At 38.9% G+C, this 26,360-nt stretch overlaps 1 protein-coding gene across 1 annotated transcript in view; it reads right to left on the bottom strand.

Annotated features, from left to right (window-relative positions):
• The window catches only part of ctnna2 (catenin (cadherin-associated protein), alpha 2), a 205,871-nt gene that overhangs the window by 17,440 nt on the left and 162,071 nt on the right, over positions 1-26,360 (bottom strand). Inside the window, exons 10-14 of the mRNA XM_077524899.1 lie at positions 18,250-18,342; positions 15,869-16,025; positions 15,581-15,781; positions 8,139-8,290; positions 4,143-4,256 (exon numbers count right to left, since the gene is read on the bottom strand). Of these exons, the coding sequence (XP_077381025.1) occupies positions 4,143-4,256; positions 8,139-8,290; positions 15,581-15,781; positions 15,869-16,025; positions 18,250-18,342 (717 nt within the window). The remainder of the gene's footprint in view (positions 1-4,142; positions 4,257-8,138; positions 8,291-15,580; positions 15,782-15,868; positions 16,026-18,249; positions 18,343-26,360) is intronic.

The raw sequence follows: 26,360 nt of genomic DNA, 5'->3' as shown, positions 1-26,360 counted from the left end.
TTCTCAGTTCAGTTAAGCTCAGCTCTGAGCATGCCAGCCGGGATTGGAACTGCCATGGTCTGTCACTCACGCATGAATCTTCGGTGAGTGACGTACCCAGCGAGCAGATGAGGGAGGGAAGGTACTGAACTCGATTAGTAGTGATTCGTTCACTGTGAGCGAATAACGTATCACTTTGTGAATGATTCCACACTGAGCGATTCTATAATCGTTGGCATGCAATAATTTCAATACAAGTGTACCATTCAAAGTGAAGCTTCGTCTCTCACAAATAACTGTATAGCTTAATACAGTCAGTGAACACACTGTCTCTTGGTAAGTGAAGGTCTTATAGAGTGATTTTGAATCTCAGGGCTGAATCAGGAACTGAATGGCAAAGCACTGAACGAATTCTGTGAACGATTCTTTTGAACAAATCATTTTAAGGCTGTTTCAAAGCTATATAAATAAAGATGACCGGACTTGACTTAATGAAGTAATTTTAATGACGAGGTTCAATCAAAAGGACTGCCGTTCCCACCGCTGATTGTGACCTAAGGATCAAAGAGCATGTGGTTCATGCTTTTGGCTGTTCATGTCTGTGTTGCAACAAACTTCTGGCATCAATTATTCACTTGACGGATGATTTTATACTGAAGAGAGAGTTGCTGGTGTCATAATGGCAGTGGTCTGTTGAGAATCACAGATGTGAAGGTTTTTAGGTTTGTACTGCCAACTATATATGCAAGTAAAGAATCACAAATAACATCAGATAGTGCTTCATCTAAAGGAGAGAAGAAGTGAAATTTGGAGTAAAAAGTCATTTTCTAAATTTAGGGATCTACTTTGGAAGTGAGTGAGGGTGTTGTTTGGTACTTCAACTCACTTTGAAATTGGTGTGACAAAAGAGAGAGGAGGACAAGAGCGAAGAGCTTGGAAGAAAAAACGAGAGCGCCGAGGTAAACATGTGAACCAAGTGGGACGTCATGGGGGAGCAACAAGGAACTCGGTGGAACCCTCCCTCTCTCCCTCCTTCTGCACTCTAGAATTCACTTATCCTCAAATCCCTTCCCCGACTTTACTGATAACAACAAGGAGCGGGCCTCGAGAGCTTAACATAGTTGCAAATCCAGCCGAGGGAGTGTTGTGCCAATACACTCTGCGAGTCAACGTCTGCAGGGATTAGAGCGTTTTCTGGTTTTGTTCACCCAACGCGGCAACCCAAAATGACTTTAATTTTGGTTTATTTGAAATAAATTGCCCAGACACTGGCGAGTTCAATTTTATGGATGACCTATCAACACTGTCATCCAATCACTGTACTAAGTGATGCTGTGAGCATGCTTACGGGGTGAGTGGAGTGATTCACTTTGCATTATAGAGTATATGTTTATTAGTTTATTGGATATCTGCATCTGCTGAGAAGACCAAACTATCTACCATAAACGAGTGTTTCCATCTCATCATACAATGCTTTATTTGAATCACACACATTTTTTTTTACTTAAGTTATGGTGATTAACTCATTCAATTCTGGGAGAACAGAATTAATTGCAGCGTCCATTCATCCATGTTCGATTAGTTTGTTTTCCAATGGTGTTGGCGATACCTGGTTTTATCACATCTGTATATCCTGCCCCAAACACAATGTTGCTCTGTGTTTGGTCTGAACCGTCAGTGTTTCGGATCGGTGAAAACGGGCTTGGTACAAGATATATTCTTTGAAGTTTGTGAACTCACAAATACCGTGAAAATTCAGCTGGCAGAGCAAGGTTAAGTTAGGATAGCTACAAGCGATAACATATTTTGTGACGTACGCACGCAAGTGCCAGAGAAAACAGTTTACTGATGAAATGAATCCAGAATTTTAGCTCACTGGTAGCACACTGAGCTCACAAGCTAGATGTGATTTCCATGCCGTAAAAAAAAAAGGTTAATTGTGGGACGTTGGGTGCTTGAAAAGTAGATCTTGGGGCGTTTGTCAAGTAAGACTTCAAGACAGTTATGCTTTTTTGTTCAATTTTCTACTGTTATACAGAAGACGCTTACGTTTAAAAAAAAAAAAAAGTCATATTGCATGACATCTTTGCGTAAACTGAGTATTATTCAAGTATCTCAAGGTCAGGCCCAGTGTCTTATTTTTTGGAAATCAAAATATGGTCACCCTAACAAATCACAGCAACATCAAGGGGACAATCACATCAAATCATCACAGGTAAAGGCTCTTGGGACTTGTTTACACAATGCATCTTTCGACAACAAACCAAACACATTCAGTAAGATATCATATGTCCCACGTGTCTGGCAGGACGTAGAGAGCTCATGACCACACAAATCTCACTAGCCGCATGTCAGTTCCTATGGTGCAAAGGGATTATATGTCCTTGTGTCTGTTTCAATACAAACACATTTCACCAGTATGCACTTAGCATTACCATGAGAGGGCAGGGAGTGTTGTCTTGATATGACAGGTTGGGGCCAACTGGGCATATCACCAGTGGTTTGCAGCAAACACATCTTTTATGGATGTGCTAGTTTCCGCATGTGTAAATGTTTAGTCTCTGAGGGCATGAGAGTCTCGAATGATGGGAAACATGCATTAAGACTGTGTGGGGCAAGAGGCCACGAGTATTGTGAGCTTTGCATAATGCAAATTAAATCATTAATCACACAAATTACTTCTGATAATGCTGGCTGGCTCAAAGTACACATACATACAGTAAAACCCTCCATGTCTACAGCTGTTGCATTGAGCCATGTCACCCATACATCCAACTTATATCACAGCCTTCTTCACACCAACACGCTATGACAAAGAGACATGCTGTGACTTTAGACTGTTCCCAAATTGAGCTGCCCACTCATAGCGAAGCTGCCTGCCAAGGAGAAGTAGTTTGGTGCTGTGAAACAACTTCGCGTGGCAGAGCTGGTGCATTTAAGCTCAGATGGCTCGACAATGTTACACTGCAGGAGCCTTAGTGGGAGTGTACAGTACATACAAACGACTCAAAACACTTCACACCCCGGACCCCCACAGACTCCCCGGAGCTGCATTTGTGATCCAAATGCCACGCTCTGTTCTTTTGGTTCATGGCTGAATTTCCAACTTGGTGATCTTAAAACTTTTTCTTTTTGGATTCCTTGGAAGAGTTCAACTAAATTATTTAAAAGATACAACTTACAAGGGTTTTTGCACAGTATTGATGTGAAAGCTGTTTTACACAGAACAAAACAATACAACCCAACATGGGAGTCACCGGTGTGATAGTGTGCAATAACAGACCTGTCACATCATTGCCAATCTGTTGCTATATTACAGCTGTTGCTTGTACTTGGAATTGTGTTACCAAACATAATATTTTATTGTTTTGTCACTAATAAAAGGTATGCTTAAGAAATAAACAAAAATAAAGGATGCAAAAAAAGTGGACATGGCCGGGTAAAAGAGGACGTTTGGTCACACTATTTTCAAGCAATATAAAAGTTAGATTGTTAAGAAGATTTTACAATCCTGATTGTGCCACTTTTGGTTTAGTTAATGCAGGTTAAAGTACATGTCTTAGAGTAGGGAGAATAGCATATCTGTCATCGCCTTGGCAATGCAGTATGGCGTATCAAAAGACAATGCATATTGATGGCATGGTACAAAACCGCTCAACCACAATATGTTTGCCCCATCGTTTTATTTATTAGTCTGTTCTTTGTACATAAACCTGATGCACCGAGCATGAAGGCCGAGGCAGTATAATGCAGGCCTGCGCCAAAGAGAAAGGCATGGGGCCAAGTCACACGCGAGCCATTTACAATTCATTCAACATGTAACACACCACTGGCTTTTTTGCTACTGTTTGGGGAAACAAGTGTTGATATCCTCATAATGGTCGTTAAGATGGACCCCAGTGAAATATGAACATTGTGCAGCGAAAGCCAGACCGCAGTGATCGCTGTATCAGCCTTGGCACGGTCTAATCTACTGTATTGTCTGCCATCTGAGAGGAATTTGGTAGAGATTCTTTGTTGATGAATGTGATTTTACCCCTCACATTCTTGAATAGGGTGTACTAGAAATAATCACCCTTAAAAAAAAAAAAAAAAAAAAAAAAAAAAAGGTCATATTTACCCCATTGGGTGGCACGATAATTGAGAAAAGGACGTTTACTTACCCGGGCACTTTGCCCAGCGATAAGCTGATCATCTTCAGTCTGGACGCTGGTCCTACTGCGAGTATCATAGTCCTCTTGTTCAAAGTCTGAGTCATCTTCAAGCTCCTCTGGTGTCTGTGATAATCACCGAAGAAAGAAAGAAAATGATCAAACATTACCAACAACATACGCCATCCAAAAGTACTGTATTGTTTTAAGTGGAAACTAATTGTTTGCTCCTGAGGTGGTACAATTCAGAATTCTAACCAAATGTACAGGTAGGGCTTCTAAAGTTTCAGAAAACTTGTGCAGAATCAAGTTAGCATATTGTGCTGGTCGTCAGCAAACCTCACAAAAAATAAGTTCAGAGAGCCTGAAATAATTACCTACACTTTTTATTTTATTTGCAATTTGTTGCTGTTTTCTTGACAGTTACTACATTTAAGATTGATTCATTTTTACATTTCAATAACTGTGGTAAATCTATGTTTCCACTTGTTACATTTTTTTTTTTATTAAAAAATGACTGGTACAGTAAATAAAGCATATTGTATTTACCGTATTTTCCGCACTATAAGGCGCACCTAAAAGCCTTCAATTTTTTCAAAAGCTGACCATGCGCCTTATAATCCAGTGCGCCTTATATATTGATCAATATTGAGCCGCAACAGGTCTTGCTGTCAAGATGCTATCGTTGACCCTGCACGATCGATGACGCGCATGCGCAGAAGATCCCGCCATCTTGGATCGCTAGCTAATACTAATACTTTACATCAGAGAAAATAAAACAGCTGTTTATTCATTTTGGGAGTGAATGGAGTTGTCAGAAAGCTGGTTTGTAATCTATTAATGAAGTTTGACTGACCTATCGGACTGTTTTGTTGACATTCCCTTTAGCGCAGCACCATCTAATGGATGCATAACGTAACCCCAGCCTCTACTGTAGCGCCTTATATATGGAAAAAGTTTGAAAATATGTCATACATTGAAGGTGCGCCTTATAATGAGGTGCACCTTCTAGTGTGGAAAATACGGTAATCACATGTCCTTTCCTTGAAAACAAACGAAGAGAAGATCAACTAGTTCCACTGCTTACAGTTTTCAAGTGAATGTCAAAGGTAAAAACAAACCGTTATCAGAATTTGATTGCCAATCAGTGTTAGTGCTTTAACATATAAGACAATGGCTTCACAAGTAATGTAGTTGCGCAGCAGCCAAAACTCCTCAATAGATGACTTAGACTATGTCTAGAAGGACATTAGAGCTGCATGAAAAATCGCAGACCCCTCATTAATTTAAATGGGCCACGATGTGCAATGCAATGCAATGTGACATTGCACCGCGTTGTATAATCACACATCATCACCTGCTGATCCCTATCTTGCAGGGTACATGAAGTAATTCTACTGCAACTGTAAAAATGGGAGACATATTTATTGTGATGGATTAAAAGATTTACAAAAACAAACACACTGTCGCGTAATGAAGAAAGCTGTGCGAATGTTGTGTGAAGATACAAATATTTGAAGAAACAATCACTTATTTATTAGACCACCTGCCATAAAACCAAGAAGAAACCATCCATTATCACAATGCATGCGTTATCAATAACCTCTCTATATTTTATTATTATGAACAGAAATAAGGAATGAATTTGTTTTTTTTATACCCAATTTGAACTGGTCTGCTGGACTTTTCTGAGAAGGTAGACATTAATGAAGTGTAACATTCAACAACAAAAACATTTTTTTTGTTTCTGTCCCTGTTCAGGACTGTAAGTATATAACTAGATTTTGACATTTTGTACATGTGTATGCTACATGTCCCTCATCAACCTCACCCTTTATTATTATTGTTTTTTTGGAGGGGAGGGGGGGCAGTTTATTTAAAAAATCATTACCAATTTTGATATCAATTATGATAATTTTGCTTATACATGGATTGGGTGATGGCTAATACACTTGTTAGACACTGCAAATAGCCAGCCTTTTTTCCCCATTTTTTTTTTTTCACTGCATCTGCGTCTCACTGCATCTTTAAGGCTTGCCTTAATGGATATTTAATGAAGTGATTTATCTTATTAGTTGGACAGACAAGACATATAGTAATAGCCATGCGAAACAGCGTAAACACTATTCCATACAGATTTACATTTAATGTATTCATATTTTTCTGCTACTCTATTATGTGCATGTGCACCAAAATAAAGGGAACGGCAGAGCGATGCTTTTTTATAACTTTCATTATAGTTTTATCTGCTTCTCAATACCTACCTCTGAATTTTAAATACTGTGGCAAATTGGTTTCTTAATCTAATGGCGGCTCATAAGATCTGTGCAGTAAAAAAAAATAAATCCTAAGGAGCTTTTTCTCAGCTTATGTAGGAGGAAAAATAAGGCCTCTATGACAATATATGCTCATAAAGCATTACAGTTGTCATAGGTATTTTTACCGATATGATAGTCTGACAACAGAGAAAGTTGTTTCCTTGTAGGAAGAATTTGAACATGGATAGGATTATGAATCCAGCTGGTCCATGGAAGTTCAAAGCTGCCTGTTTTACATTATTTACCAGCATCAAATTATTTTCCATAATTAGATTTTTTTCATGAGCTGCAACCGGGAAAGCTTCCAGCCTGCATAAAGTTGAATAAATGAATTACATGGTGACTAGAGAAGGGCCAGCTCGGGTACAGAATGCAGATAGTTTCATTTCAGAGTGCGAGCGAGTAGAACTGCTACGATCATGTTGTTATTCAGCCTTCTTATTGTGATGCACAGTTGAATGACCTGCAAGATTTATTGCACGGATGTGACATCTCTGAAATTAGATCTATTAATGTAATATTTGTCAGGGCTGCAATGTTATTCATCCTGACTCAGGAGACAATATGATGCCCATAAATACAATTGTACTCATAAATATATGCCATTTCCTATAAATAAGTTCATAAGAGATTCACAGCATGTCTTATGCAATATGTGTTGCTTCAGATGGACTGACATCTGTTTGTGAATGATGATGTTATCATTAATTATTATGAAATCATTCATTTACTGAAAAATAAATATTAGTGTAAAATAGTGCAGGTTGAAAACAGTCTCCGGAAACGTGGATCCCATGTGTGGGAAAGTTGAAAAGTTCCTTCGTCCCTGTTTAGTGTGTCCGGTTCCCGTTTCCTAGTCTCTATTGCTTCTTTTATGCTTTTTTTTTTTTAGATTAGACACTTGGGATCGACTTCTCCAGAGACCATCAAGTGACGGAGGGCGTAGTCGGCGTGGAGCGTCATATGACAGTACTGCCACGCCGGCTACGCCCAGGAACATCAGCTGATAATAGGACACATCACAACTGTCAGTTTGACAGCTTCTCAGGAAAGCGGCAGTCGACACCGAAACTAGTCAAGGTCAAATGAAAAATCTTTTTTTTTTTTGTCTTAAAAAAGAAAAACCAAAAGACTATATACAGTATATTTGAAGACAAGATGAACTTTTTTTTTAACCACCTACATACACACTAGCATGGTACATTTATCAGTATTGATAATATTTGCAATACTTAATGTCCCTTAGCATAACTGCAATTAATTCATTCTGTGGATTGCAGAACTCTGTCAAGGGTAAAATATTCACAAAAATTGTTAGCCCATGTGATCTGGCCGGCTATACCGGTTCATAAAGTGTGACTACAGCATATTATGATTCTGGAGGCAAGAGTCCATTCTATTTCGATTTCTACATTTCTGTGTTCTGTCACAGCTAATGGTGGCCTGTGCAATGTTACTAACCGGAGGAGTAGGCCCATACAGAAAATAAATAGTTAAATACAATAGAGTCATGACAACTAAGTTATAATAGACTAACAAATGTAGCATAGGGCATTAAGTTACAAGTCAAAGAATCTTAATGGCGGAAGAAAAAGTATTTTACAAGAAAAAAAAAAAAAAGAAACGTTTTATAAGAATAAGGTCACTCAGAATATAGCAAAACTTCTTCTCGAGGAGCAAAGTGACATACCCTTATCATGAGGACAGCTTTCCTGATGTCCCGGACTCCATCGTAGACTAAACGGGATGCGTCGATGAATTCGTTCTCCTCAAAGGCCTGTGGCGGGTTTGTACTCAGCGCCTCGATTGCTACCTCCACTTGTTCAGCAAAACGAGGCATGACTGTCGGAAGAAAGTGGAGAAAAAAACAAAACAAAACAGATTTAGATACTTTGCAGGAAGGGCTAACTTGATATTCCTTTTGCGATTGTGTGAAAGGTTGCTAATGCAGTAAAAATAGCCACAACAAAATAAACAAAAAAATAATAATGCAACCTCCAATAAGAAATTTTAAATAGCATCCTGGCAGTCAGAAACCAGAGCAAAGAAGATCCCTTCGTCTTAACACTTTTCCTCAACATAAATGTCTTCTACACACTTTTATTTTAATGACATATAAAGTTTGGTGAGCTCTAAATAAACCATCAAAAATACCAGTAAAGCTAAGTAAGATCTGAGTTTTTTTTTTTTTTTTTAAGGTTTTTGTTACTTGCCACACCACCCCCTAAAATTATTATCAAGATCATGCAAAAACGTCTTACCAAAAACAAACAATTAAAAACTGATTGAAGTTGTAGTTGTTAATTAATATTGTGAGATTATCACACCGTGGTACATCCTCTGCTGTGCATGATTAAATCTATGGTAGAGAACGGTCACCACTGAAACATATCACTCTTTGCTTGCCACTGAATTATTGTCACTTGCAGGTGTGCTTGTTGAAGTTTCCTGATTGTGTGGCACATTTGCAAGGCAAAGAAGCAAACAAGCCCACTTAGCCTGTCAAATCACTAGACCTGAAAAGGAAAAAAAAATGATCCACACATTTTCAGTGGAACAAAAGCCAAACAGTGCAGGAAAAACTCCCATTGTGTAGAAAACAGGTCGGTCAAAGGTGACGGAGCCGATGCTTGTTGTGTGTTCAGTAAAATTGTGCCGAAATTAGAATTTGTGTCGTACAGAAAGACAGCACTGGTGGCTGATGATACAAAAGAAAAAAACAAACAAACAATATCCGCACAATTACATCCACCTGAGTTGTTATGAAACATAACATTATATTATATAATTTTGTTTTCTATTATCTACATATACTGAAACTGTTTGGGTGTGTGCGGGGGCGGATGGATATTGGCCACACTTTTAGCCCATCATACAAACCGATACATGCTTTAATAACACAATTCTAATATATTTTTAAAAAAAGACATAATCAATTCACCGTCATTGAACTCCGACCCCTCTAGAACAGTCCCGATCGCTCACTGAAACACAAACTTTTAAACATTTCATCTCCAACCAAATGATTTCCGGAGTGAAATGAATAAAAGTAGAAATAGTTTTGCTCTGACAAACCCAGAGCAAATCCATCATGAGAAGACACAACACATAACTCCGCTCAATATAAAAAGGACAAAACGTACAAAATGAGACTGGCAAACACAGACACCTGCTGAGAATGCACAATAGACACAAAGGATGATTACTTTCACCCACTCTGGACTTGCCAACCAGTTCACTCCATTTGGGATTCTGTACCACAAGCATTCTTCATCATTCTGTGCAGCAGACCCTCGCTATCGCTGCAACTTGGTTTACTGGGAGATATTTCAATAACAACAAATCAACCAAATATATTTGGTAGATAGATAGCTAGTGATGTAGTAAGATGTTTTCATATACTTTACAAATAGAACTCGATTTACCCCATTATTACATACAGAATCCCACACACCCACATATGCATTCACAATTTTATGCTTGTAAAGTAATCTGTTAATGCTTCTCAATAATAATTAAAAATGTTCCTTTTTTTCCGTCTCCTGGCCATTTATCAGTGATTTTCCAGGTCCAAGTTAATTAATTTTTTTCTTGAATGCGGTACTTGTGAAATGGTGTTCTCACAAACATAGATTTTTTTTTCTATTATGAGACAACAGAACCAAGTTTTGTAAAAATGGTCAGAAACAGTAACATTTGTAATGGGTTTATAAAAGAGTTAACAACAAACAAGTCTAGCAGCTCAAATGCTGAGCCTGCACATGTGTGTGATTGTATTCATCTTTACTTGCTTTCTCTAGGCTGAAGATGAATGAACTGAATCAATTAGTCAGCTAGCATTTCAGGTGCACATATCTGAGGCATACTTCTTTTGGCGTGAAGCTATGTTTCAACAAACATAAAAGGCACAACAAAATCTCTCACTTTCTTCCTTTTTAATTTAGTTTAATCCACTTACTGGAGCAGCATAAAATAGGCTTTCGGGAATTGCTGGGAAGGCATTTTAAATAGAAATATTTAAATGTTCTGCAAGCTCTTAATGAGCAAGGTTGCTGATGGTAAGGAGCAATTTCACTCATTCCGGTTGAGAAATGATGAAGGGAATTAAATGTGACCATGTAGGAATGGATTTTTTCACCCTCCAGGCTTAGGCACAGTTTAAAGTAGGAAGTTATGCAAGAACAATGAAGAACCCCTAGTGCAGAGATGGCGTGCCCCTCTGAGGTGTTTAACAAGCTCTAAATAGCACAACCCAGTTTTTTTAACTCATTTTTTTCCCCCTCCAAACTAATCCTCAATTCCACACGAACACAGTTTGCATAGTGAATTGCAAAAGCAATCACATGCACGTAAGCATCAGTCCTGAGTGCATGGCAATTTTTTGCCTGTATCACCTGGTGCAAATGGAGTCTCTTAAAATTATATTGCTAACCCTGAAAAATGCTTTATTACTTACCAACAGGTTTATGAACGAAACACCCTATAAAGTCCACCGCAACCAGCAAGCAAAATGAACCCAACTGAAACAAAATACAGTACAGGCCAAATGACGCTTTAAAACCTGCCTAACAACTTAGCACATTTTATGAGTAAAACACGTTACTGCATCCATCCATACATGTTCAATACTGTTTGTCATTTCGGTCACAGGGAACTGCAGCCTATCTCAGCTGGCTGCGGGTGGGTGGTAGGATACGCCTGGGGGCCATTTGTGGCTCCCTGTCTATTTTCTCGCGGCCCTTAAGTGTGTTTTTTTGACAAGCCTATTGGGCGCTGCTGTTGAAATATTAATGACTAACGAGGATCCTCAAGTTAACACTGTTTAAAAATTGTCATTTTATTAATAATTAATCTTGCTTTGGTTCTGAATGTTGAAATCTGTTTAGGGCAGGGATGGGTCTAATCTAGGGGGATACAGTGCTGTGGGCCACCCCAAATCATGAAAAGTTGCTATGCAGTTGCTATGTTCCTTATGATATAATGTTGTCAATTGCTATGCAGTTGCGAGGACCCTTACGATGATGATGATGTCAGTAGCTATGGTCCTTGTCATGTAGTTTTTTTTATTCTACCATATTGAATTGTGTCTTTCCCTAGTTGTCATCAAGTGCTTTCTTCTAGGCCATCTGAATCCAGCCCTGCTCTCTATTGTTACTTTATATTATTGTATCTAAAGACTCTGGCAACTACCGTGTCTTGTCTGTGTTTGCGTCCTAACTCCACATCTCATGTGACATGATCACCTTTAACAAGTGTAACATCCATCCAACCACACTACCATTTTCAAAAAATCAATAAAAATAGAATACACAATGGCTTGACGTGTTGGTTTTAGCATGTTAATTTAAGTTGTACAATGTCAAAGTGTCAAAGTGGCCCTTGCATCCTTCGATTTTTCTGTATGTGGCGACCCTGAAAGGGAAAAGTTTGGACACCCTGGCTGAGACAAACAACCATTCACAGTTGCAGTCAATTAATCTAACATGCATGTTTTGGGAATTTGAGAGGAAACTGCAGTACCTGGAGAAAACCATTGCAAGGTCAGCATGAAAAGGTAAACCTCACACAGAGAAGTCCGGACAGAGTTCCAAACCCGGATACCCTGACTGCAGCAAACGTGCTAACCACGAACTCATCATGCTGCCCTAATGCATTCAAGTATGAAATGGCTTTCCCAAAATGTACAGGCATAACATGTGGGCTACAATAAGAATGTGTTATTACTCACTATAAAATCCTGACTAAATCCCATTTAACATGCTCCTATGTAATAACTAGGAGTAATGCCACCCCCCCTCTTGAAATGGCACACTAAGTTAGGCCATATATCAGTTTTTTAATCTACCCTCTCCAGGCACCACATTAATGATTGACTTTAAAATGTGACGCCCTCTTTTTGCAGAGGAGATTAGTTTAAACATGGGGAGTTACAGCAGTTGTCAGAAAAGTGTCTTGTAAGAAGAAGGGAGGAAGAGACCAGGAGAGGAAGGAGTTTGACCATAACCACTTTCCCATTAAGCTATTGATTTCTCCTCCTCTCAAGGACACGATTCAATCCTGGGCCGATGTGTAGATTGTCTGTCAGGAATCTATGGCTCAGCTTTACACACAAGAGTTGTGCATGTGCCTTGGCTGCCAGTATTTGGCCGGCCCATTAATCTGATCACGCCCAATATACGAGAGGCAAGGATGGGCAAATTGAGACGAGGTTAGAGGGCAGGCAGTTGTGATAAGTGTCTTGGTGTTGATGTGGCCCTTGTCATGAAGATGGACAAATAGACATTGATGTAAACAAACACACCATGAAATGACAACCAGCCTCACCGCACATAGGCTGGGTGAGGGAAGTCCATTTTTTTTTTTTTTTTTTAGTAATACAGTCCACTTGCATTGGGGCCAAATGATGAAGTTGCAGCAACAGTCTATTCTGGCATGTCATAGAGTATTAAAGGATCTCTACGGTTGTTAGGTCTTGGCAAAAGTCTCCTGAGAGTTACAGTATTCATTTGTGAGGTCAGAGGTCACTGACGTTGAATCTGAGTGAAGACCTGGCAGGATGGGATTGACGTCACTCAGGGCTCTCAAGTAGTTCGCCAAAGTTGGAAGAATATAACTAATATATTTTGAAAGAATAAAGACACAGGTTTGGTCTAATAAATTCAGAAATCCGTCTCGTTGCTTTTGTTCACAGGGCACATACAGGATGGTCCAGAATAAATGTTTGAAACATTCACAACACAAAGAAAGGTGGGAGGGGGAGGACACATCACATCAATGAATACCACAAAAAGCTCGAAACACTTAGTGAAATCATTGGTGACAGCTATTGATTTTCTGGAAGAGTCGAGTTAATTGGACTTGGTACCCTCTAAAAGTGTGTGGTCCTGCATCCTTTTCCTTTGTTCAGCTACATTGAATCATCTTTCCCTCAGCTATAGATTTCCCCTTGACTGTGATCAAATCCATAGACTTCAGGTCTTTGAGGGAGCGAGGGAAGCAAAAGTTCAGGAGGATCAATAAGTACTTCATGGTCCAGATCAGTTGTGCATTGTAGCCCTTAAAAATACCCCAGCTAGGACCACAAAACTTAGATCAGGAAGCAGAAGCATTTTTTTTAATCCACTATTTTTGACTATTCTAATTACATGCAATTAACAAGACTAAAAAATTGTTACATCCTCAAATTTACACGAGTTAAAGCAGTTTTCTATTTGCCAATATTCATCTAACCAAAATTGATTTTTGCAGACCACATTTACAGTAAGTATACACCCTTTTATCATAGTGCAGTGCAGCTATGAAACCAACAGAAAAATGTTGAGGCAGGTTTTTTTATTGTGACTTTTACTGTCACATAATGCTATGTGCTAAGAGGAAGTGTGTTTAACAACTTCGAGAATCAATATCACGGGGAAGCATATTTTTCAGTCAAAGCTCTGTGGAATACAGTGCATATTGCACTGTATGTTTTTGTAGATACGATCTCTATATAAACTTAACAAAAAGCACATTCACACACAACACAATGACAATTCTATGTTGCCGCTAAATCAAGCTTGATACTTCACGCAGGATTAATGGCATAGCAGCATAATTTTATAGTCTTAATGTGAGACAAGGTTATAGTCATATGAAATTAACCTTAAGTGTCCACTGTACTTTAGCAATTAAATACCTCAATCAAATGAAGAGAATCATGCAATAATAGAAGAGAATGTGCCTATGACAGCATATAACACGTGCTGCGGGAGGTCTATTATGGGGGGTGTCAGTGCCAGATGAGCCTCAGACTGATGACTCGTGTGTGAGCACGTGACTCACCTGATGCTGTTTGCAATTTATCAGTTAGCTGCAAGGATAGATGATTGAGTTACCAATTATCCCGGCACGTGGACACGACAATGGAAACAAAAGATATAGCCACGGGGTAAATAGGCAATAATGGGAGAGACAAAAGTGAATGAGGAACACGTGGATGACAATCAAGAATGAAACCATGCGGAGGGCTGGCTTGATTAAAAGATGGATTGAGATCTGATTTGAATCTCACAGACAGGTGACTGCTAAATCCCATTTCTGCTCGTTCCATTGTTTGGTGTACTGTACTTTGTACTGGTGCATTAAACCCGCAACATGCAGTATCACAACATCTTTGTCGTGATTTTTGTAGTCGGCAGGTTACCTGCACATTTATGATTATAAAACAAAAAACATAACAGATGATAAATTGAGTAAAGCTAAGAATACTCCAGAGTGAACAGGTGGCATCCAGGGTTTGTACGCCAGCCAAATAATCAATGTGGGACACTGAACATCAAGCCAGGTGTGTTTATAATTTACTGACGTCACTGGGAGGCTGATAAAAGCTGTGTGACACAACATTCAATTTGCCAAAGTCTTTGCATCAAAATTTCCAATGCCATCAGTAGCAGCTCTGCATTAGGAGCAGCGTGCAACAAGGCATTAACAGTATCTTTTACACAACCTTGAACACATTCTTTTCAGTGACGCTGTTTCGCTTCCAAGCTTTTCTTATGTTTTACTGTCGATAATGTTATGTGAATTCATTATTTTCCGTCTCTTACTTTCACCATCATAAAAGCTCAACTGTACAGACAGTTTTCAAAAGACTGAAGCAAATCACTGTATAATAAAATGAAATAAAACTAAAGTTACCGACGTAGAACTACTCCCCTTTTGAATATGATTGCCATTTAAAGTGGCAAAAGGAAGGCTGTTTACACAGTAGAGACACTGGGACCCACTGACATTTTATAGGTATTACTGGAATTAATTTATAAATTATAAAAGTTGGTAGAACTTCAAATTGTACCACTTTTGGGGTGTTCAAATTTAGAGGTTCCACTGTATTTGGAACATGTTATTTGGGAGACAACACGGTCCATCCCGAGTTTGTCTTTCAAACAGCCTAATTAGCATTTATTTGTTTGCAGATCAACCCAGCATGATGGTGTACTAAGACCGCTGCCTGGCAAACATGAACAAAATATTTCTTTATTTATTGTGTTGCTATGTGATTTTTAATGTTGTTGTCAGTAAGAAATCAACCCAAAAATAAAAACACTAGTGTTTACAATAATTATACATGAGTACATTTTCTAACATACTAACCAGTTTCAGACAGGAGCTTGATGGACTCCAGCACACGCTCAGTGTAGACGCCTGGTTCATAGTTCTCCATCTCTGCATTTATAATGTGCACAACTCGAGCAGCTCGGCCCCTGATGGCTCCGGCAGTTCGGTCCAGAGTGTCCACGTCTCCCTCTTGAAGCGCTATGACGCATTTGTTCACATCCTCAAGGATGTGGTTTTCTTGGATGAAGAGCAAATAACAGGATTTTTGAGCAAATGACAGTTAGTTAAACAGAATGACATTGACCACTCAGCACCCGTTTATACCTGACACTGACAGGAAGTCATCCACAGAAGTGATGTCATCCACGGCTTCAGTCAAGATGCGCACTTGCTTCTCCCACTGGTCCTTGAAAACATCCATGTTGTCTTGGGCTACTTTACTCTGAGGTCTGGCAGCCAATGTGAGGGCAGCATTGATAACCTGTCAAGACAGAGAAATGGTTACATTTCATTTGTTCTCAGCCTCTAAAGCAGGGGTGTCCAAACTTTTTCCTCTGAGGGCCACATACAGAAAAATAGAAAGCTGCAAGGGCCACTTTGATTTTTTTAAGTTATTTATTCACACATTCATTGCCAGACCAGCAAAAAATGCATCATTTGACATCTTTTTCCGTCAATGGCAGTGAATGAGTTAAACATGGTAAAAATCAATGAAGCAATTATAAATTGTTGATATAATGTGCAGTTACTTCTTGAAAACTGCTAACAGTCACAAGGCAAATAGTGACTCCTGTGTGCCACTATAATAGATATGCCTCTCCACTGAGCAGCAGCTGATCCCAACTTGACAATCTGAACCACAACAAGAACAATCGGTCGTCAACTGACCACACTTAAGAACCATTAATCTAATGTGATGTCTTCACAAATTGGACCTTGACACTAAGCAACAAGTGGATGAAACTATTTTTATTTCTAAAACTGAATTATTAGCTGTAAATTTGTGTCTTTGCATAGCTAGAAATGTTTAATCCACCCTCTTTTTTTAATTATTATTTTTTTTTAAACAGCATTGAAAAATTATTTTTCGTATTTGCTGCGGGCCGCCAAAAATGTATGGCGGGCCGGATATGGCCCCCGGGCCGTAGTTTGGACACCCCTGAAAGTAAAACTATTTAAGTTTTAATTTTAGTCTTTGTTTTTCAAGTTTTTAATTTGTGGAAAAAAGAAGTACCAATAGATTGGGGTTTAAGCCTGTGCCAACTTGTTTTTCTACTCCCCATCCACTCTAAAATAGTTTGCTCATATACACCCTGAATGTCTATTTTTTTTCAAGTACTTTCAGGACCAAGCTACATCTGTGGTGGATGGAATATCGATCATACAAATATTTTTCATTTTCATTTAACCTTTATTTAACCAGGGGGAGGTGTTACTACACAAGAGTACTGCCGGTATAATATACTTTATACTGTATTATGTGTACTGATTTAAAAAAAAAAAGAATTACGATGTAGTCTGAGAACCAAACATAGACAGTGCAGTGTTAGGAAGCAGTACACAAGTCTGTCTGCTTCGCAGCACACTACCGCTAATGCAAAAAGGAGCTGTGTTTAATCTTTAACCCGCTCTTTTGAGGATAAATGGCCACACATTAACATCATTTTTCCCTGTTGTCATGCCTTAGCTACGGATGCTGCAGTATTGGACCCTACAGTCTCCAGGGTTAGCATTTTTTTTTAAAGCATTTCCTCTTGAATAACATTTGCTTCCTTTACTTGCATTACTGTAGTAGAGTATTTTTGTGTCATAAAAAGTCATTTTTAAAATGTGCAATTATAGTGTGCTGTCATGTGGGAATCCTGGCCGTCCTTTTGCGTGAATGTGAAGCAAAGTGTCTAACTGCCAGTACAACCAAGCAGACATTGCATGATCTAATAACCATTTTAACTATGTCAAAGGCCAGCACTGTTTTGTCCTCGTCCCTTATTGCAGCCGTCTTAAATCTGGAAATTTACTAAGGGCAATTTTGACCCTACCAAGGACTGCACTAAACAGAAACACTCATAGGGACGACATCAGATGTTGATGCTTGAATGTTTACATCATGTTTTCGTCAAATTATACTGATTTGGGAATGGAGATAGTGAAGGCTAATCAATAGATGGCACCAGGGCAAATCATATGTAAATATATTAGAAGATGAGCAGGATAAAACTAGAACACTAATGATGAGCAAATGTGTTTCATTCATCTCTGTTGCAAGACATATCTCAAGAACTATAACACTAGTTTGAGGTCGTGTACGTAATATTTGCAAAGTTAAATGATGATTTTCTCCCTCATTGTACATAGACATATAATTGTATCAGACAGACCATTAGAAGGAATTTCAAACATCATCTTATTTGCTTGTAAAAAAGTTGGGTCCTCTGTGAAAAAGGCCCACTGTTAACCCTGGAAACAATGTATTGATTTTAACTTCCACTGGTGCTTACATCCTGAGAAACAGCACTATAAAATCCTCCTACGCATTATTGATGGATGGCTCCCCCATTCTGCCAACCTGGATTCTTTAAGTCTCAGCTCCCTTCCATTTGTTAAAAAAAAAGAAAAAAAAAGTTATCCTTTTAAAATGACTTTTAGACATAAACACTCAACACAGGGCTTGTGTGAATGCTTTACAACACAGAGAAAGAACTTACCTGTGGACAAAGGCTATCAATTTGGGTAGCAGCCATTCGAACCAGCTTGACACCCTCTTCATTATTAGAGATGGAGCAAGCCAAGTTGGCCACCTGAGTAATGAAAGACAAACAGAAAAAAAAAACGGATTAGCAATATTTCATCAATCCATCCATTTGATTGTTGCCTACCATGTATGTTTTTTGCAATTTAAGATGAAGCCCGAATCAAGATTTGAACAGCGGTTCCTTGTGATATTTCAATTAGATTTGTAAATCTGCCTTTGTTCTTAATGTGCGGACTACCAAAGGTAATTCAATATGGCACATGCTCAGTTTGTTCATTATTCTGTTTTGTAGTCTATGAAGACAGGGGGTAGTGTTACACTGTGTTAGAAAAAAAAGGACGTAACAAATGCTGAGTCCCACAGAAGTAATAGCTACATGACAAGCACAGATAAATGTCAATAGCATTACCACAGAAAGCATGTACAATATGCTAACAATGACAGGAAGAGCTGCGAGACAGATGGAATAAAGCCTTCAGTTGACGCATGATAATGTGATTTATTTCAAGTTCAAATCATCAACTTCACAAATGCGGATAAAGAATTGTAAACTCGATAAGCTGACATTTCTAACACACTTGCGATGCATGACCGCAATTGGGCCATCCGGATTCACTTGGTGGTGTAACGAGGCACTTTATAGTTGTGAACATTTAAATTCCAGACACAACTCATTGCAGTCCATTTAACTGCAGGTCAGGCTAATCGTGATACCCATTTCCCCTGGCGTTATGTGATATTTTGTTGTTTGTGGCATAAAAACGAGTTTATAACCTGCAAAGATAAACTTTTACATCTCTTGCATATTCTTTATAAGGAAGGGAAGTCAACATACTACTACACAGAATCAGTCTTTGTTCATTTTCATAACGTCAACCTGTATAATGCAACAAAAACCTGTGGTGCGAATATGGCCAGTGTTTGAAAACGAGCCAAACACATGGATGGCTGTTAGCAGCAAAGGTGCCAGTCTATATTAGCGCCGCCAGTGCTCACATGTCGCTGTTTGAGGCAAATTGAGCAAAATCAAATTTGTGTTAGACGACTCTGGCTTAGAGCTCTGTCTCTTTCCTCATGACAGCAATGAGAGCATTGATGGATTGCCGTCCTTTTATGCGAGCGTGTGCGCGGATGTGTTTAAACGTGTCAGTGTGCGAGTGCGGGTGCGGGTGAGGATGAGAAAGCGAAAGGAAGGCTGCGCTTTCCACATGAATGTGAGAGCTTAAAGGAAAATGATAACTTTGTAAAACAATATAGAATGTTGGAATTTGGGCAAGCATTTTCATTCATTTTTTTTTTAGAACAATTTACCAAAATAATTCACATAGCTGCTGTTTGTGGTGTCAGAAAATAACATTTTCTGCATTTGTCCGATTTACAGTCTAATTGCGGTAAGACCCAGTGTCATCCCTGTGCTTATTTCTGCACAGGCCCATGTGAGTGTGGGAGGCAAAGAGCTTTGTGGAGGCTGGAAAGAAGCCCAAAAGACCCACTCCCACCACCTCTTAACCAACACACAGAACTGGAAAAGGTCCAAGGATGCAACATCAGCCAAACTCCTAATTGCAATTATCTAAGGAATGCTTTTGCTTTTTTTTTTTTTCTCCTGAGATAGGAGATGAATCCAGTTGAGAAGGCGAGATGGATGGGGAAGGAGCAGTCAAGGGAGTGATCCCCTACGAATGCCCATTCTTCATTTTAGCGTTGAACTATTGATTTTGTCATTTCACTCGGCCTTGAATAATCTCTTCGATTCTAATTTGATGAAGACCTGCACTGCATTTGAAAGGATGGGCATTCTTTTGCCGTGCTATCTAAATCACCCAAATGGAGGAGAGTAACTGGAAATTGATTGAAATGTTGAGTCAAAGAGCACAGAAGGTGGATAATAAATCAAACAATGTCCAAGCTGTCTGCCTTTATTGCCATTCTACTTGTATGTAAAAAGTCACAGTCTCCATGTGGATGAAGGGTCTGTGGATGGATCATAGTCTGTGCTTTTAGAGATAGCAAACAGTAGGGTTTAACTTACACAAACTGAATGTTTCTGGTCTTGTCTAGAAACCTCATAAAATGTCCAGATTGGACGAATGAATGGATATTTATTGTCACTGTACAGAGCAATGAAACTGACTTAAGAGGCACAACCCATCCAAGAAACATGAAAAACAATAACTGTTGTTGCTGAAGAAAAAACAAAAACGAAACTCACACATACACATTTACAACAGGAAAACAGACTCTGACTTGTATAAAAATAGTTATCGATCAAGTGTTAATTCACTGGGGTAAATGAACCAATATTAATTTGCAGTCTGGGTATAGAGTGGTGAAACGCACCTCAAATACAAAAGGTAAGCAGAGCTGCACTAAGTAATGTTGGATGTACGTATTCGCTAACAGCCGTGCAATTAAGTGGAACTTACTTGCACGGACCCTGCTGCCACTACTGTATGCAAATAGTTTATTAATACACTTATTTTACTCTTTGGCAAATAATTGGATAGTGGGTCTTGAGCGGTTTTGTTTATTACTGTAACCTTTTCACTTGGCAATGCCTTGCATTTGCTATTTATTTGCAGAAAATGTTTGAGATCCTGATAATCCCATTTTACACACGGCATATTTCTCAATTACCTTTAGTGATCCCCTGACACATGCATGAAGCATAGGAGCGTATCTTCATTGATTATTCATATCTCCTGACACATCAACATGATCAGTCAGGATCTAATCATGTTCTACACACCAAAAGCTTTTAAGATTTGCTTTCACAAATTGTAAAATTTCCCGGCATGTAGAAGCAGTCCCTGCAGTGATTGTCCTGGGACACTTGAGATGCAAAATTAAAAACACGGAGTATAAATGAGAAGGGGCAAAAATGTTTCTTGTGTAGTTTGTGCTACACCCTCCAGTTCTAGTTTCTCCAATCTGACAGATGCAACATTAAAAAGCTATATGCTATGGATGCTTGCTTTTTGAGGAACTGGAGACGACATTCCAGGTGGCCGAATCATGTAAAACACACATTTGTCCAATTTACAAACCAATGTATGTTCCCTCTTCAAGCATGACTTTGCTACAAGGGAAGAATTTTTCTTTCTTGATTTTTTTTCTATTTGCCATTATTTCTATTTGTTTCCCCTTTTTCTATTTCGTTTTGCTCACATGGACAATGGCAGTGACCTGGAAAGGCGTGATTAGAAGGAAATTTGGTCAGCTGATGTGCAAAGTGTTAAATGGATTAGAATTGAATTGATGGGGAAAAAATGAAACTGTAATAGCTTCATCAAAAGTGAAGAAATAAATACTGTACTATTTTTGGCCCATGGTCTAGTCCGTTCGATCGTTACAAATGCACAAAATTTGAATGTGAGCCAAAAGAGACCCATTGCAAACAGTGCAATAAGAATCCAATAATATCCCCAGGTTCCTCCTATAGTATACAATTAATAATCGGCATAGAAATTCTATATCCTTCCCCAAATAACTTGATGAAATGATGATATGTCTTGATTTTGATGGATGTTGTTGATGCAGTTGACATTCAAATAAATACGACCTCTTATCTGATGCTTATAGACATCGGGACCAACAAAATAGATTCACACATGCATTCAGACACACAAACACAGTATATGTATATCAACAGTGAGAGTAAATAAATCAGTATGTCAACGCTTCAGCAGGATGGAGCTGGTATCAAGGGAATACAATTTGCAGACTGAAAAACAATCACAGCCCTGCACACAGGGGTACTTCCACTTGCCTTGTCATGCAGTTGACAGCTCCCAGCAGTCTGTACATACATTGCATGACCCGGAGGGGACAAAGGTAAGGCGCAAGGAACTTGGTAACACCACACGTCAAGCGAGTTGAGTCGACATGGGAAGTGAAACAGTAAGGGTTGATGACCCACTGTTATTTACTACGGACAATGCCTTGGAAAAATCAATGCCTATTAATTGCGTACATACATTGCCCATGGAAGGATGGCCACCGGGCATATCACATCAAAAAAGATCCATGTATAGATATATTCGGCAAGATTAGTGTACAAAAAAAAAACAAAAAAAATTGTCATAACTAACTTAAAAAAACATCTTTATTGGATTTTATATTAAGTATGGTACAGGTATACATGGCATGTTATAAGAAAAAAAAAATGTCTCACCAGTACAGAGTAGAGCTGAACCATGCAGGCATTTTTTTAGACTAGCCTTAGGCGAAAAAAAAAAAAAAAATCAGTCTATTCTCCTAATTTGATTGCACAGCATAGACTGAGCATGACTTATGAACTTAGGGATCATTCATTTGATTACTATTGCTGATGATTGCAGTCTCATTTTTTACCATTTTCCTTTCCATGCTCGCATGAGAGACAAACTCTGTTCTCTCTGCAGAACTCATCATTTTAGTTTAAATGACAAGCTCACTGACAAGGAGCTGACAGACGCTCTATCCTATACACAGCTGATTTGTCTGCCTCATGCCTACAGACATTTACTGATACTTGCACATGTGCACGCACGCTTACTCACACACACAGCTGATATTGTTGATGTGTAATCTCATGGATTCTTTAAAAAATGTCACCATTTAATGATCCATAAGATTTACTAAAGGTTTGAATATGCAAACTTGATTATGCATGCAAAGGGATATGGAAGCTGATGTATTAAACGGGCACAACCATCATTGCAACTGCAAAACACTGAAAATTGCCATGCAGTACACTTTACACGTTGCGGGAAGACTGCAAATCGAATAATTTAGCACCCACAATTTGATTTATCAAACCCAAGTACAATTGTGCTTGCTGATTTTGCTAGTGCGTCTGTCAGGCAGGTGAGCTAGCTCAGGCAAATGAGAAGTTGAGAACTTTTCTGCTCCTGTAAAATTTTTTGAAATGTCTTCTCTTATTGCCTGCGACATATTGTCTGTTCAGCAAAACATTTTTGGAGCTTCCGAATAATCTAAGGGCTGACTTGGATCCAATCACAAGAGGGAGTCATGCATAATCAACAATGGTTAAAAACGGTGACAATTTGTGCTCATCAGCAGTTTCTCAGGTGGACTGTGATTTAAATGGTATGCAGGATTGACACGTGCCTGTTCAAATTTTCAAGCACATGAGTTGAGGTAAATCAAACAAAGTATGGCGTTTATGCTGTTGCTGCCTTCTTCAACATTAACAGACTATCTAGAAATATGATGCTTTGCTTTTCCACTAATACTTCCAATTCCATCACTTTAAAATTCATACCCCTGGGGTATGTCAACTTTCAAGCACAACTGTACTTATTAAAAACTACTTGTTAAACAAAGAAATACAAACTTCTCAAACTCGAGCGCATAATAATGATGTAACTTGTTGATGGAATGCAAAGTAAGTATGCTTTGCTGCTACTTAAAATGACTCACTTGGGGGTAGCGTGCTAATAACTAATAACTGATATTAAAAGACAATCAAGAAGCAATTTAAATCAGAATTTGTCACAATAAATTATTTCAAACTACGTAGAAGAAATCCCTGCAGTGCATGGCACTTTAGCTGACAAATGTAATTTCAAGAGAAGTAAAATATGCAACCTGGCTTTGTGATACTATTAGAATCTATATAATTTAAAATGTGAGCTGGTTGAAACGGAATGCAATCCACTTCACCATCACCATCATCTCCTTGACAACCACGGTTGAGTTTGCATGGAATCTTGACAGAGAGTGATGTACAGTGCTCTTTCCTCTGGAGTCGGGGGCTGACGGTTTGGATATTCCAGCTAAAAAAAATGCGGTCGGTTCGCTTATAAATATGATAATTTTGCTGCAGGCTGTTGGGGAGGTAAACCAGTGCTGCGAGTAGGAAGACATTAGAATTGTACATGAGATAACGAACGGGGGCTGATGACGACACAGTTCAGATAAGCACAATAACGTGTGTGCGGCCACAAACGTACAGACGCACTGCACCAGAAAGAGGAGTGGAGGCACCTGATGTAACAGAAAAGATGATGCTAGCAATCATATTGCAGCATTCCGTGCGTTGCTTGTTGACCCCCTCTGTAGTACTAAATGTCAAGGAGCCATGATTCTTCAAGTGACCTCCTCCCCAGGCTTCAAAATCTGGACGCCTTAATGAAGAAGGCCTTAGGAGGAGAGGCTGAGCTCACTGAAAATAATATCCCCAATATAAAATTTTATCAAGCTCAGAAAGGGACATAGGGAGGTAATTGAAAGTAGTATAAACAAATCATAAAGTCAGTTGTACAGAATGAATGTAAGTTTACAGGAATGCTGAATGCGTGTGTGGTGCGTGTGTGTGGATAGGCACCACAGGGAATGGGATGGCTCAGGTACCCCCTATAAAGCCAAAAGAACACAGCGTCTCTAAGGTGGCACAAGTACAGTGCTTTAAACTCACTCAATATCTTCTCCTTTTTTTTTTAGGCTATAGCGCAACCACAGGAGCCAGACTGCCTTTTTTTTATTTTTCAGAGTCCCCCCCCCTCTCCTCGAAGCTGCTATTGATTTCTCTTTGCTTCCTCTCTTTCCATCCTGCCCTCCATATGAGTGCTAGCCAAGCAGTTGGGGCTTGGCACAAAAACATAATTATGAAAATGGACCTCTGGGTTGTTTCGTTTAATCTATTCATACAGTCCCCCAGTCCAACAGCAACGGCGGCTATTCAAATCGGTTGCAAAGAGGCGACATTGGAACTGCTTAACCCGCTGCATTGTAGAGAACAGCTAACATCAGTCACCATCTCAAACATTCCTGGCCTGAATGATCCGAAATGCACGCAGTTTTGGTGCAGACTCACGGTTTACTGTCAACCTGAGAGTATGCCTCTTGTCAAATAACCTACAGACTGCCATCAATTTACACTGTGTGGCATTCAAGGCAAAGGGCTCAGACAGCAATTCACCTCTCCTCCACTTACACTTCAATGGTTACTGGCTAGTCAAATGTGAAAAATTTTAGAGACGGTCAAAAAAGAAAAGGAAAAAAATGGAACGGTCACAAAAACAGTTCTGCTTGTATTTGAGTTTTGCAGTCACAGCTTTCGGTTCGATATATGATGACTCATAGGAACATCAGTTGTGTCTTGTATAGTTATAGGTTAAAAGTGCTAGAATTAATTATAGGACAGCATTATTATGAATTAACAGTGGTGGGAGCGTCAATTAAATTTGAGTGTCAGTCGTTTTGCAATCGTCAACAGTCGGGACACCCTTCCATCATCGTCAATCCGCCAACATTTCAAGCCCAACTGCATTGCAATTGTCAATCTGTCATTCCTCAGCGAAATTGCCGTCCATCAATGTTTTCATCATTCAAAATAGGCATCCACCAATGTTTCCATCATTCATCAGCAAAATGGGCATTCCATCAAGATTCATTAGGACTGACCCGGTTATTGATGATTACATTGATTATTGAAAAGCCACTTCCGGCAATGCTCAGTCCGTCAGTATTTCTCAGTTTCTCGTCAATTATTAATCGTCAACAAAATAGGCATCCGTCATTGACAGATTGACGGACCTTACATCATATCTACAGGACAGGAATATCAGAAAGCATGTAATGCTTTTCCACTAGATGGCAAAAGGTAAAATGAATGCATCCAACTGTTGCCATTTTTCCAAGAGAATAAGTCATAGCTTCATGCAGATATACAATATCAGCTTTCTGTTGAATTGAACAGCACATATATTTCAGTACATTTTTAATTATTATTTCTGTAATTATACCATTTATTATTATTTTTTTATTTTATTTTTATTTTTATTTTTTTTGGGGGGGGGTATCCATTAGATTTTTCCAGTGCTAAATAGATAACTTGGCTCAACAAATGTTGGGAAACAATTTGACTCTTAAATAAAAGCTTTAAGTTATTAAATAAATCTTATATGATGCACACAGATGATTTCGAGCGAGTTGTACACTCTCCAACGCAAGATCTCTGTTACATAGAGATGCATACAAACTTGGTACGCTAGACTCGTTGTCAAATCTGCCACTTGAAACATGTATTTGGTGCTGTTTGCCAATTTCTTTGGGTTA

Source organism: Festucalex cinctus, chromosome 6 (assembly GCF_051991245.1).
Source record: "Festucalex cinctus isolate MCC-2025b chromosome 6, RoL_Fcin_1.0, whole genome shotgun sequence".
Classification (NCBI taxonomy): Eukaryota; Metazoa; Chordata; class Actinopteri; order Syngnathiformes; family Syngnathidae; genus Festucalex; species Festucalex cinctus.
Note: the sequence above shows the minus strand (reverse complement) of the source record. Positions and strands in the feature narration are given on the sequence as shown.